This window comes from Mus caroli, chromosome 9 (assembly GCF_900094665.2).
Source record: "Mus caroli chromosome 9, CAROLI_EIJ_v1.1, whole genome shotgun sequence".
Taxonomy (NCBI): domain Eukaryota; kingdom Metazoa; phylum Chordata; class Mammalia; order Rodentia; family Muridae; genus Mus; species Mus caroli.
In genome coordinates this window covers 11,257,483-11,270,633 of record NC_034578.1, presented here as the reverse complement: position 1 = coordinate 11,270,633, position 13,151 = coordinate 11,257,483, and the positions used below count along the sequence as shown (strand labels likewise).

Sequence of the window (13,151 nt, the reverse complement as noted above, 5' to 3'; positions counted from 1 at the left end):
CCCCAGATGACAGACACCTACAGTCTCCCCATCTTCTGACAACCTTGATTTCTAATGCCTTTTCTTTGCAGACATGGAGATATATTTATGAACCACACTGAAAACTGGATTGGCTCTCAGTACAGGAAGGTTGTTTATAGGGAATATACAAATGGAGAATTTGTGGAGATTAAAGCTCGGCCACCTCAAGAAGAACACCTTCAACTCCTGGGTATGGAGGATTTCAGACTGTCAGCCCCAAGCATGGGCATCTCTCTTGTTCCCCCTCCCCGCTCCATGCCTAACTCTCACACACCGCAGGATGCTCATCCTCAGGGTAGTCTACCTGGTGTCTCCTACTCTTTCTTGCCTCTCTATTGAACTGAGAAATTTCCCTTTTAAAAGGTTTGATGACTCAGGACATCACGTAGAGTGTCTGTGAGACCTTCTTAAGGTCCTGGTTCACATGTGCACAGTGACATAGAACATACTATAAAACCGAGTAAGAACAAAAAGGACCACCTTGTGTGAGGTGGCTGCCGAGGGTGACAGGTCCTGACCTGACCCCTGGGCCTCAGACCTGACTTGGCATATGATATGCATGGACTCCAGGCTGGCTGGTACCTTAGTTGTGTGGCTGGCCATCAACAATGCCAGTCCAACCTAAAGGATTTTAGAAATGCTTTCTACACCACACTAACTTTTCAAGTGTGGTTTACGCGTGCCAACAGCCTCACAGTGATTAGGTGCTCTCCTCCCCCACCCCGCCATGTTTTGTTGTCTCACCAGCTTGCTTGTCAGTCCACGTGAGCAATCCATGAGTCACACACTGGAGCAGTTAGTATGCACAGAGCTCCAAAGGAAAGGGTTGGGCAGGCTGAGGGGGTGGGGCATGAGGCCAAAGAGCCCAGCTTGATCAGTAACAGAGAGAAATGAGTGACTTACACTGGGGGCAAGTTAGCAGCCCCAGTGTCTCTAGTGTAGAGTGAAGCCTTTTCTGTCACCTGCAGCTTAGAGTGACTTGGACTCTCAGAAACTCACTGGGCACACAACAGGTCCACATCTGTCCGCCACTGCTGTGTGATCTCAGTGGGCACGCACAGTTCAACATCTGTTCACCACTATTGTGTGTCCCATCACATAGCACTGTCAGCGGGAAGGCATCATTTTTAAGCCAGAACAGCAAGGCTTGTGCAGTGGAGTCATGAACAGTAATGATTTAATGTGTGCAAACTGTCTGAACTGGGGCCCTGCTTACTGCTTAAATTCACAGCGGTTTCTTTCTTTCTTTTTTTTTTTTTACTTCTGGAGATAACTATAGTTCAACAAAATGTAAATGTATTATCAAGTTTAGCCATATCTCTTCAAATCAAAGGCAGGCTTGCTTCAGTGCCAAATGAATGGGTGGTGACACACCACTTACCAGCTAATTAAGGGCTTATCTCTGGATGAGTGCAGAACACACCAAATGCTGAAGGGGGAGGGACACTCAGCGATTAGCGGGGAGTCTGCACCACAAAGCTGTGCCTCCACACTAAATCTTGTTGAGCTGTTTCCCTAGCACTGTAAAGCAAGAGGCACTTGGCAAACCTCCCCGCTCCAGCCGATGCGGGGCTCACCTGCATGGACACACAAAAACCAGCTGCTCTCAACAGGAAAGCAAGTGTGCGTGCATGCATGCGTGTGTGCATGTGTGTGTGTGTGTGTGTGTGTGTGTGTGCATGCTGACAACAAACAGTTTAGAGGAGAAAGCCTTTATTTTAGCTCACAGTTCCAGGCTACAGCTGTGAAGTCACAGCAGCTGGAGCCTGAGACAGCTTGATCACATCACATCCACAGCCAAGAGCAGAGAGAAATGAATGCATGCTTAGTGCTCAGCTAGCTTTCTCTACTCTCGGGAGGTCCAAGGCCCCAAACCTGCACCTTTCAGGCTGTCTCCTTATATCAGTTAAGGCCATCAAGACAACCCCCCCCCCCTCCTTCAGGTCAGCCTGATCCAGGCAATCCCTCATTAAGACTCTTCTCAGGTGGGTCAAGTCGCAGTTAAACTACCATCACAATCCACATAATGAGAGGCAGCACTAGACATGCATTAGCAATGACTGTGTTACCATAAATTCCTTCACTACCTACCCACTGATACCCGTCATTAGTAACAGATCTATTTATCAGACATAGGCAATTTCAGGTTCCTTAATGTTTGGTACAGGTATGAGCAATAGTTATTTTTCTGTTGCTGTGAAAAAAACCCACCATGACCAAGGCAACTTATAGAAGAAAGAGTTTATCTGGGCTTACAGTCTCAGAGAGCTAAGGGCCTGTCAGGGCAGGGAGGAGATGGAGCAGGAAGCTGAAAGCTCACATTTTTAGGGCAAGGACAAAACAGAGAGAGCAAACTGAAAACAGTGTGAAGACTTTAATCCTAAAGCCCATCCCTACTGACATACTTCATTAGCAAGGCTCCCACCTACACCTCCCAAACAATGCTAACCAACTGGAGACCAAGCATTCAAATGCCCAAGACTATGGGGACACTTCTCAGGCAACTGACCATAGATTACAACTGAAGCTCTACTGCTCAACAGTAAGAAGAATTTACTGAATACTTGGTCTTGTTGAACAATAATAAACTCTATGATACACACACACACAAACACACACACATACACACACACACACTGCTATTTAATAGTCCTATGGCAACAGTCTTAGTGAACCCATTCTGCTGATAAGGAAACAGATTCTGATCACATGACTCATCCAAGGCCTTCTGTTAAGGGAAGGAAGAAGAACTTGAACTCAGGCTGGTCAGCAAAGCATGGCACGATATTTGTGATATACCTGGTTGTATTTTGTCTTTAGGACCAATGATTCATGCTGAGGTGGGGGACTCCATTCTCATTATCTTTAAGAACAAAGCCAGCCGGCCCTACTCCATTACAGCCCAAGGTGTGGAGGACTCAGACAGTGGAAAACTCCTTAATGTGCCTGTCACAAAGCCAGGTAAGTCACACCAATGGTGAGACACCAGGATCCTGATGAGACAGCAGGATCTCCTTCTCTGGTCTCTGAGGGCCTGGGAGAACTGTCCTCCATGAGTCTCTCTGCCTAGTCTCGGGGTATAAGCTTCTTATCTATCCAATGACCCAGTACTAGAAATAGAGCCCTGTCTCAGATTTCACAGTGTAGTCAGGAGTACTCATGGAAAACACACACTGAGTGCTCCCTTGTTGCAGAAATCATGTTCTACATTTGAAATAAAAAAGAGACAACAAAAACCCTTAATGGATCCATACAACAATCCAACAATGCAGACACTGTTTCACCAGTTCTGAAGTCATTAATAGTAGGGTCCATTGTGGAGTTATGTTACTAAAAAAAAGAAAAGAAAATACACCATCCATTGAACTATATATAACATGTTACAAATTTTGTGATGCATCCTAACTTCAGATATGTTAAATGTGAAAATTTTACCCTTAGAGCTGATGAAATAAGTCTGGTTCTGTCACTTAACAAATGATGAAGCCACAGAATAGCAGATACTAGGCAGGGCCCTGGAGAATGATGACGGAAACCCTGTTTATTTGACTCCAGGACCCGACCTCTTCATCACATATTTCTCTGAAGTGACTAAGATGAGTTGAGGGGTGAGAAGGGAGACAAGATGAACAATCTTGATGGTAACATAGGTTGTACATGATAATTCTAAATGGTGGCCAGGTTTTTAAAAAAATATTCACGTGAAGGTTATTGTATAGTCATAAATATTCAACTCCTCTGAATACATACTAAGAACCCTAGTCGCCGGATTGTGTGGTGACAAATGGAAGGGTTGTTTTTGTTTTTAAAGAAACTGCAACTGTCTTCAGAAGTGGCCATGCTTTTATGTTCCCACCTAGAGTGAGAGGGCCTTCTTTTGCCATATCCTCACCAATATTTTCTGTTTCAGACTTTGGCCATTCCAACAGGTATATGGCGTTATCAACTCATTACTTTAATTTGCAGTGCCCCAGTGACATATGACGTTGATCATCTTTTCATTACATAGGGTAATATGGGTGGCAGAGACAGGAGAATCAGCCAGAAATTCATAGGCTAGCTAGCCTCAAGTATGTCCCACAGCAGAGACAAGAGACCTGCAGCCTCAATAAAGTGGAAGGTGAGAGCTGACTCCTGAGCATTCTCTTCTGACACCACACACACTGTGACACACACCACACACACTCTAAACAACACCCCATCGGGCACATGTACACACATACAGTAACAATAGATGCATTTTAGAAATGACACATAAGCAGACCCTATCAATTAAAAAAAAATCAAACCATTTTATCAGTTACTTTTTATTGCTGTGAAAAAGCACTATGCTCAGAGCAACTTCCAGAAGGAAGTTTATCTGGGCTCACAGCTCCAGTGGAACAAGATCTTTAAGATCAGAGGAGGCATGGTATCAAGCAATTGGAGTGGAAAACTGAGAACTCACCTCTGCAGATGCAAACAGAGCCAGAGCTGACTGAAAGTGGGTGAAATTAGGGACTCTGAAAGCTCACCCTGAGTGACGTGCTTCTCCAGCAAGGCTCCACCTCCTAAGAGGTCCATAACCTCCCCAGAGAGTGTCACCAACAGAGGAACAAGTGTTTAGCTACGGATCACCATAGCCATCTATTCAACAAATGTTTACTGAGCATCTGTACATTGCCAGTGAGCAAACAACAGCTTATTCCAATTTAAATAACACCTCAGCTGCAGCCACTTGCCTTTCTGAAGTTAAATACCAGCTGTTTGCCTCGTCACTCACAAGGCAAAGGGGCGTCAAGGAGACATAGCAGAAATCACACCGGAAGTTGGATTACTGCCCACTGTTAGGTCAGAAAAAGAAAATGAAGTTACATCAGAACACCGCTTCTGTTTTACTTTCTCTGTACACAAGCTAAGGCAAAGGTTTATTGTTCTTACTGGATAGGGATGGGATGCGCATAGTTCAAAGCAACTAAGGACTTGAAACGAGCTTTTAGTGGGGTCTTCTGCAATGTGGCTATCGTGGTAGTTAATAGGAAGATGTTGACTCAAGGCAAGATATGGACCCTACTCATAGGAGTGTGTACATTTGTTATTAAAGCATAAAAAGCCAACTGGGTGTGGTGGTGTGTGCCTACAATAAAAGTACGCAGGAGGGTCAGGTGAGTGTGCTCAAGTCTGAGGCCAATGTCGTCTGTCAGCAACAATGGGAGATGAACCTGTTACCCACTACATGACATTGTTACCTATGACACTCAAAAAGCCCTTTCCAGAAAACGTCATGTGGGGTATAGCAGGGATCATGACTTTTGGATAGAAAAGAATTTCATGATTAGCATGAAGCTACAGTAGAGTTCATTAAGAAAAGGACAGAATACACCTAAGGAGTTGCATGGTGTGGGGGGAGAGCATCTCCAAAGGTAGACTCATGCTCAAAGTATCTTAACCATAGCTATATATATATATATATATATATATATATATATATATGTGTGTGTGTGTGTGTGTGTGTGTGTATATATATGGTTTTGTAGCTTCTGATGTTCAATGATATAATTTTCAACCAGGTTCAAAGGTTAAGCAAAGTTTAAAGATTCAGTTTAAAATGATCTGTTTTGCTTAGCTCTCCTGCTGTGAAGAACTTCTAGTTTTGTTTTATAGATGAAACTGAAAGGTGATTTGTGGCATGCTGTTTTGTTTTATGGAGGGGTGCTGATAAGGCTAAAGTCAAAGGTCACAGGGTGGAAGACATTCTTGAGCCTGGTTCTTTTAGCTGTTGAGGCTCTTTGATTTATCTCTCAGAAAACAAGAGTATTGACTCCACTGAGGTAGCCTCTCCAGTGGATTTTGTTGTTTGTATCAAACCATGTTACTGAGGGTCTTCTTTCCCTTCAGTGTCCCCTTTATCTTTATTTAGTATTGCATAAGGAGACTTTGCTTCAGAAACCAAAAACACAAGCAAAACGTTAACATTTATTGACTATCTGGAGTATAGTACTATCCCATGTCACTTATATAATTTCAATTAATCCTTACAAAAATCGTAAAAGATGGAGACTAACCTAGTTTACCAGTAAGGAAATTATAGATCAGGGAAGCTAAGTACTTTGTCAAATATCAGTTAAATGGAAAGTTTCAGCCAGATGTACCAGTGCATGCTGAGAAGTTGGGGAAGAGGAATGTGAGTTTGAGGACAGTGTAGGTTATATAGCAAGACTCTGCCTGCTCCTCCACACCTGACCACACACACACACATACACACACGCACACGCGCGCGCACACACACACACAGTAGAGATTTGGAATTAGGTCTCCCTTACTCTGGTACCAGCCGCATTGCACAGTCCCGCATGAGACGCTTTCAAAACATTGATGTTTAAATCCCAGCCTCACAATATTCTGACTTCCTTGATCTGTAGGAAGGACTGAGGAGAACTGAGGAGGGAGGAGGACTGAGAAGAGAGGAGGACTGAGAAGAGAGGAGGACTGAGAAGAGAGGAGGACTGAGGAGAGAGGAGGACTGAGGAGAGAGGAGGACTGAGAAGAGAGGAGGACTGAGAAGAGAGGAGGACTGAGAAGAGAGGAGGACTGAGAAGAGAGGAGGACTGAGAAGAGAGGAGGACTGAGGAGAGAGGAGGACTGAGAAGAGAGGAGGAATGAGAAGAGAGGAGGACTGAGAAGAGAGGAGAACTGAGGAGGGAGGAGAACTGAGGAGAGAGGAGGACTGAGGAGGGAGGAGGACTGAGGAGGGAGGAAGACTGAGGAGAGAGGAGGACTGAGGAGGAAGGAGGACTGAGGAGGGAGAACTAAGGAAAGAGCACTCAAAGGTCCCTGATCATTCTCATCTGTGTAAATGTTAATTTTAACATAAATGAATGCTGTAAATTAATACAGCAGCTCTTTTTATTTATTGTTATTAGTTCCCCAGTAACAAAACAAAGAGACCAAGATTTATTTAATCAAACTTTACTGTAATACCTGCACAGTTAGTGATCTATTTTAATCCTCTAAACTAATCTGGCTACCTCCCAGTCAAAATCTCCATAAAACTCCTCTCTCCTCGAGGCTCAATCTGCCTTCATCTCCTCTCTTATCCCCTGCCCCAGCTGGCGGAAGTCCCATCCTATTCTCTCTTCTGCCCAGCCATTGGCTGATCTGGTTTATTGACAAGGCAAAGAATAAATGATAAGCATTATTTACACAAATTTGAAACAGGAGATTCTTGACATAAGCATTACAATGCCATGCCTGGATTGAAAGGAGATGTGGGCTCAGAGAAATCAGCATTTGAATTACACAAGGATAACCTTTACGCAGTGCACAAAAACATTATGCCTGCACATCTGGCCTCCCTTTTTCTGTTTCTTGGTAAAATATTCTGGCAAAGCAACTTAAGGAAGGAAGGGTGAATTCTGGCTCACAGTTCCAGGTTCCAGGTCATTTCTGGGAAGTCACAGTAGCAGAAACATGAGGTAATGCGTGCATCAATGGTCTTCCTAGGCCATGAGATAATGCCACCCTAAGTTACAGTGGGTCTTCCCACCCCAGTTAACCTAAGCAAGGTATTCATTCCCTCGTGGACATGCTGTAAGGTTAACCTAATCTAGGAAATCCCTCACAGGTGTGCCTGGCAGCGGATCTCCTAGGTAATTAAAGGCCCTCTCAAACTGGCAGAGTAAGTCATTAGGGTACTGGAGGCTAAGACTGAGACCCTCAAGGACAAAGTGTACTGAAGGATAGGCTGGGAAGAAGACACAAAATTCAAGTAGAAGAAATAGTGGACTATGAAATACATCTTTAGGTCCTGAATGCTACTTGACAGTAAAAACAGGCAAACTAAGAAAGGCTGGAGCCTGAGAACACAGAGATAACTTCTCAGTTGGAAGCTATAGGAATCCAGGTGTGAGTTTTATAAGAACGTGTCTGGCACATGAGAAATTATCTCCACTGACTAGAATATTTAAAGATTTGTATTTCTTCGGGTACAACTAAGAGCCAATTTGAATTTTCTCTTTAATTTCAGGAGAAATAAAAACTTACAGATGGAATGTCCCGAAGAGATCCGGTCCTGGGCCCTCTGATCCCAATTGTATTCCATGGGTTTACTTTTCAACAGCAAATTTTGTGAAGGTAAGGTGGAGAGAGGAGCCAGGGTTGCTGCAAGGGGACTATTGGAACCACTCCCATTCTGATGGGCATGTGTGAAAGGGGTGTGACTTAGAACAGGGCTCTCACACTACAGTCCACTGCCAAATCCAGCTGCATATATCCATCAGCACCATCCATGGGTGTAACAGAGGCAGCAGGACACACAAAGATATAAGAACAACACTAACATGTATACAATGCTTTATAACTGTTTTCAGTTTGCTAACTGCTGGTATGGAGATATAAGAATGAAGTTATTTAATTTTCATGCATAGAACATTCAAGATAATTTGAATCACATGAGAATATTCCAGTCTGAAAGGAAACAGGTATCCCACAGGAACAGGAATTTGTTCATGATTTAGAAAATCTTTTCCTTTCAATTACATTTATGTATGTGTGCATGAACACAAATGCATGGCATAACACATATTTAAAGGTCAGCAAAGCAGTCAGTTCTCTCCTTCCACTATGTGGGTCCCAGCAATAAACCTGGGCCATTAGGCCTGGTGGCAAGTGCCTTTCCTGGCTGAGCCATCTCATCTCACTGACCCATCTGTTCATGTTGAATGACGTCCAGGGCTCAGGACCAGAAGCACATCCCAAGCTTAACTAAAACTATGGACCCTCTGGATCATAGTCTGAGAAATAACAACTAAAGACTCAATGATAACTTTGAGTCATGTACCTGTTGACACAAAACTACAGTAGTGTTTAATCATACGTCATAAACCAAAGTCCAAACCAGAATCATATTCCATGCAAAATATAGTCATTTTTTTTTCCTTCTGCACACGTTTATTGGGAGAGCTTGATTGTAGAGGCAAAGAGACACCAAGCCCAGAACTGGTGCTGCTTATATAGGCCTAGGAGAGGCATGTCTCACACCCGGATTGGTTATGCATGGGTTATGCTTACCACCTATTTGCATGTCTACATCTGATTGGTTAACTTGTCTCTCATCTAATTGGTTAACTTGTCTCTCATCTGATTGGTTAACTTGTCTCTCATCTGATTGGTTAACTTGTATCTCATCTGATTGGTTAATTCTCAAAACCTTTTAAAGTGAGGAGTTATCTTCTCCCTTTTCTTAGTAGTATATTAAATATTATGAATAATGTTCTAGAGTTTATAAGCACACAGATTACTTGGAAAAATAAATTTGTATATGAGAAGTGTGGAAAGCTTGTTTATTCAATTATGCATGGCAAACATACTAAGTACTTGTGATATACAAATTACAGCTGTCAGTGGAGTGAGCCAGGCCAGAGAAGAGAGTGTCTAAATTAGGATAGTGACACTTGGGATGGGGTGTCACATTAAGTTGCTCGTTGAACTTGGTTACTTTTTCCATCCAGGATACATACAGTGGTTTGATGGGGCCTCTGATCACATGTCGAGAGGGGGTGCTGAACGAAAAGGGAAGAAGAAGCGATGTTGACTATGAGTTTGCACTGTTGTTCCTGGTCTTCAATGAGAATGAGTCATGGTATCTGGATGACAATATCAAGAAGTATCTCAATAAAGATCCACGGGATTTCAAGCACACAGACGACTTTGAAGAGAGCAACAAAATGCATGGTATGCAGGGTATGAGCCAGAGAGAAGACTGTTGGCGAGATGTCCATGAATGGCACCCCAGCCCCTTCTCTGAGCTCTTGTCTTCCCCCAGGGATGTCTGGAAATAGCCTTCGGAAGCCCTTTCCAGACCAAACCAGCCTAGCCATTATGGCTCTGATGGAACTATTTAGGGACAGCTATTGCTGAATGCTGAGATCTTTAAGCTGTGAAGGAGTAATTTAAAAAAAAAAAAGACTAAACTGTGACTTATTGATAAGTTTTAATGTGACTCCTTCACAGCTTCTGTGTAGTCAAAATTAAGGGTTTGGTTTAATTCTCTGGGACATGAAATGTCACTCAAGAATTTCATTTTAATGTGTGTATGTTACAGAATTAGGTCCCTCTTATAGCTTGCCTTTTATAGCTCGAGCAGGAGTGGTGCATTTGAACAGACATGTGCACCCTCTCTCATCAAGAGGTACTTTTACAGCTGGGCCTTGATCCGGGCCACGAAGCTGTTGATGTGAACACATTGGCCAGCTCCCCACTCAGACCCACTTTCTTTCCTGTCTCAGAAGTTTCTTAGTTTGATCTTGGTTTTCAGCAAATGGAACTTACATGGTTGTGCCATGATGCACAGAGTGTAAAATTAGTAGGAAGTTGGAGCAAGGTCACCACTGTACAACCCAGCTCGCTTTGGTCATAGTGAGGTCCATTCAGTCTGCAGGACACTATCTTTTTAGAGACTCAGTTATCCTTAGAAAGTGAAACATTAAGAACACAACAGATAGGGCTGGAGAGATGGCTCAGCGGTTAGGAGCACTGGCTGCTTGCTCTTCCTGGGTTCGAGTCCCAGCAACCATATGGTGGCTAACAACCATCTGTGATGGGATCCGATGCCCTCTTCTGGTGTGTCTGAGGACAGCTACAGTGTACTCATATAAATGAAATAAATAAATCTTTCTTTAAAAAAAAAAGAACACAACAGACACAGATTCAACAGACACAGATTCAAATAGAGTCAGAGTGTGTATGTATATATTTAAATATACATAATATATATAAGAATATATTTGACTCATCCATTACATATACATATGCTTTACACACATATCTACGAGATTCTCTGTGGTTTTGTCTGCTCATGTATAGAATGGAATAAATCTAAATCTAACTTCTCACCAGCACACTGTCTGCTTCTTAAAGAAGCATGAGGAATAGTTGAAGAAGCACACAGTCACTCAAGATACAGCTGTCAAAGACAAACTTGGATGTTTCTTTCCCCAATCCTTACATGTGAAGATTTCTTGGTTATCTGAATTTTAGATCTAGAATAGTGGGGCCACTGCAAGTGTGAGTGGTTGGCACCTACCTACTGGGCAGATAAGAATTCTAGTGGCCTTGAATCATTACTACCATAAGCAGTACCTGTCCTCCACTGACTGAGGGTATTCTGTCTTCATCTTCTTAGCCATTAATGGAAAGATTTTTGGAAACCTCCCTGGCCTCATAATGACAGAAGACTCAATGACTAACTGGTATCTGCTGGGCATCGGAAGTGAAGTGGACATACACACAATCCATTACCATGCAGAGAGCTTTCTGTTCAAAGTAAGTACGGAACAGTGCTCAGATGGACTTTGAAGGAACATTCAATGCATCTCTGACAGGAATGGGCTTAACTGGCACTAAGTCCTATGGCAGGCTCACATTAAAGAACAGAACAGGGTGGCCACACCTTCTTCTGGTGGGTATTTCTGATGTCTGTATCATTTCTTGTAACCCACCAGCCTCTCTGAGTTTCAGATGAGAGTTTTACCATCAGAAGTCTGGTTATAATTGTCTCCACCCTGGAGTTTGTGGTTAACACTTTATATGAACTCTCATAGGGTTTGGGGATTCCCCTGCTCCTTCCCTCCCCTCCCATCCTCTCCCCTTCCCTCCCATTCCTCCCCACTTCCCCTTCCCCTTCCCTTCCCCCTCACCTCCTATTATTTCCTTCTTTCTTTCCCTGTTCTCCCATCTCTCTCTCTTTTTCTCCTTGACTAGTTAACCAAGTAGTCCTATCTAGTAGAAGGGATCTTTTGAGCTCCAGCTTGGGCCGCTTCACCTTGACGATTGCCCCAGAGAGCTGGGATTCACCATGGGTGACCTTTTGCCCTGTGGGCAGTGCCAACTACAGAGCAGAATCACCCCCTGAGCTGTTTAAAGAACACGCCTCATGTATGTTCAAGGATAAAGTCCAAACAGTCTGTCAGCCCAGGTTCTGGTGCTCTTTACAAGGGTATGGAGAATATAGCCAGATCTGATAGATACGTGAGGACGCAGGACCAGTTCATGCTATTATACAGGGGTCAACTGCAATCCACTGAAACATCTGTTCCAAAGCACACCGACTGTTAACAAACAGTAGTTTTCAGAATGTGGCTTTTTCAGCACACACTTGAAATGTTAGATGATAAAATTGTAAAATTGTAAAAATTTCATCACACATTGTGTATATTTAAATGAAGATTTAATTCACACGGCACAAATTCCCACTTAATTTAAGATTCTGAGTATTTGTAAGCACAAGCAGAGGTCCAACCAGCCATCAAAGCAGAGGCTCTCCCTCATCGCCCACCCAGCCTCAGCTTCCCATCACCCCCGTAGGTCACTCCAGTGACCAAGCTGAACATTTGGTGAGTACTGCTCTATTTCTGTCTCTGCTGTGATCTGGATGTGTTTCCCAAAGCCACAGGCTGGAGACTTGATCTCCAGTCCTAGCACGTGGCAGGCGGGGCTTGATGGCAAGTGGTCAGTTTCAGGATCGAGTCCTCAAGAATAGAGAGACACCAATCATATTTCTGAGGCTGCAAGCTTGAACTCTTGCTTTCTACATTGTATCCTTGTGCCCTTAGCCATGGGACAGTGCAACAAAAAAGTGCCTCCTGGGTCAGGCCCCTTCATCTTGACTTCCAGCCTCCCAAACTGCAAATAAATTATTCCTCTTCCTGGACCTGCAAAATGGCTCATCAGGCAAAGATGCCTGCCCTGCAGGCTGATGACCTGAGTTTGATCCCTGAGGACCCCCAGTGTAAGGAGAACCAATTCCTGAGAGCTGTCCTCTAACCTCCACACAAGCACTATGGTGTCCATATGTGCACACATGCATGCGCGCACACACACAGGCAAAATAAAATATTAAATTCTAAAAACAAACTAAGCATAATAAATTTCACAGATTATGATGATGTATGGAGTTTCAATATTGTGAATATATATTATGTAGAAAGAAGCCATGCAGCTTGCAATATCTCCAGTCCAGCAGAGGAGTTCGGCTGCATGCATCTCCTATGTGTGACAAGTTTGTTTCACTTGATGGACACAGCAATTTATTAATTTTTCCAATAAGACACATGACAGGGGTTCCAAGGAGGGTTAAAGTTATAAACAGATGC

At 43.4% G+C, this 13,151-nt stretch overlaps 1 protein-coding gene across 1 annotated transcript in view; it reads left to right on the top strand.

Annotated features, from left to right (window-relative positions):
- Nucleotides 1–13,151, top strand: part of Hephl1 (hephaestin like 1) — a 61,732-nt gene that overhangs the window by 43,106 nt on the left and 5,475 nt on the right. The window contains exons 13-17 of the mRNA XM_021173073.2: nucleotides 72–211; nucleotides 2,842–2,982; nucleotides 8,027–8,133; nucleotides 9,510–9,732; nucleotides 11,183–11,322. Of these exons, the coding sequence (XP_021028732.1) occupies nucleotides 72–211; nucleotides 2,842–2,982; nucleotides 8,027–8,133; nucleotides 9,510–9,732; nucleotides 11,183–11,322 (751 nt within the window). The remainder of the gene's footprint in view (nucleotides 1–71; nucleotides 212–2,841; nucleotides 2,983–8,026; nucleotides 8,134–9,509; nucleotides 9,733–11,182; nucleotides 11,323–13,151) is intronic.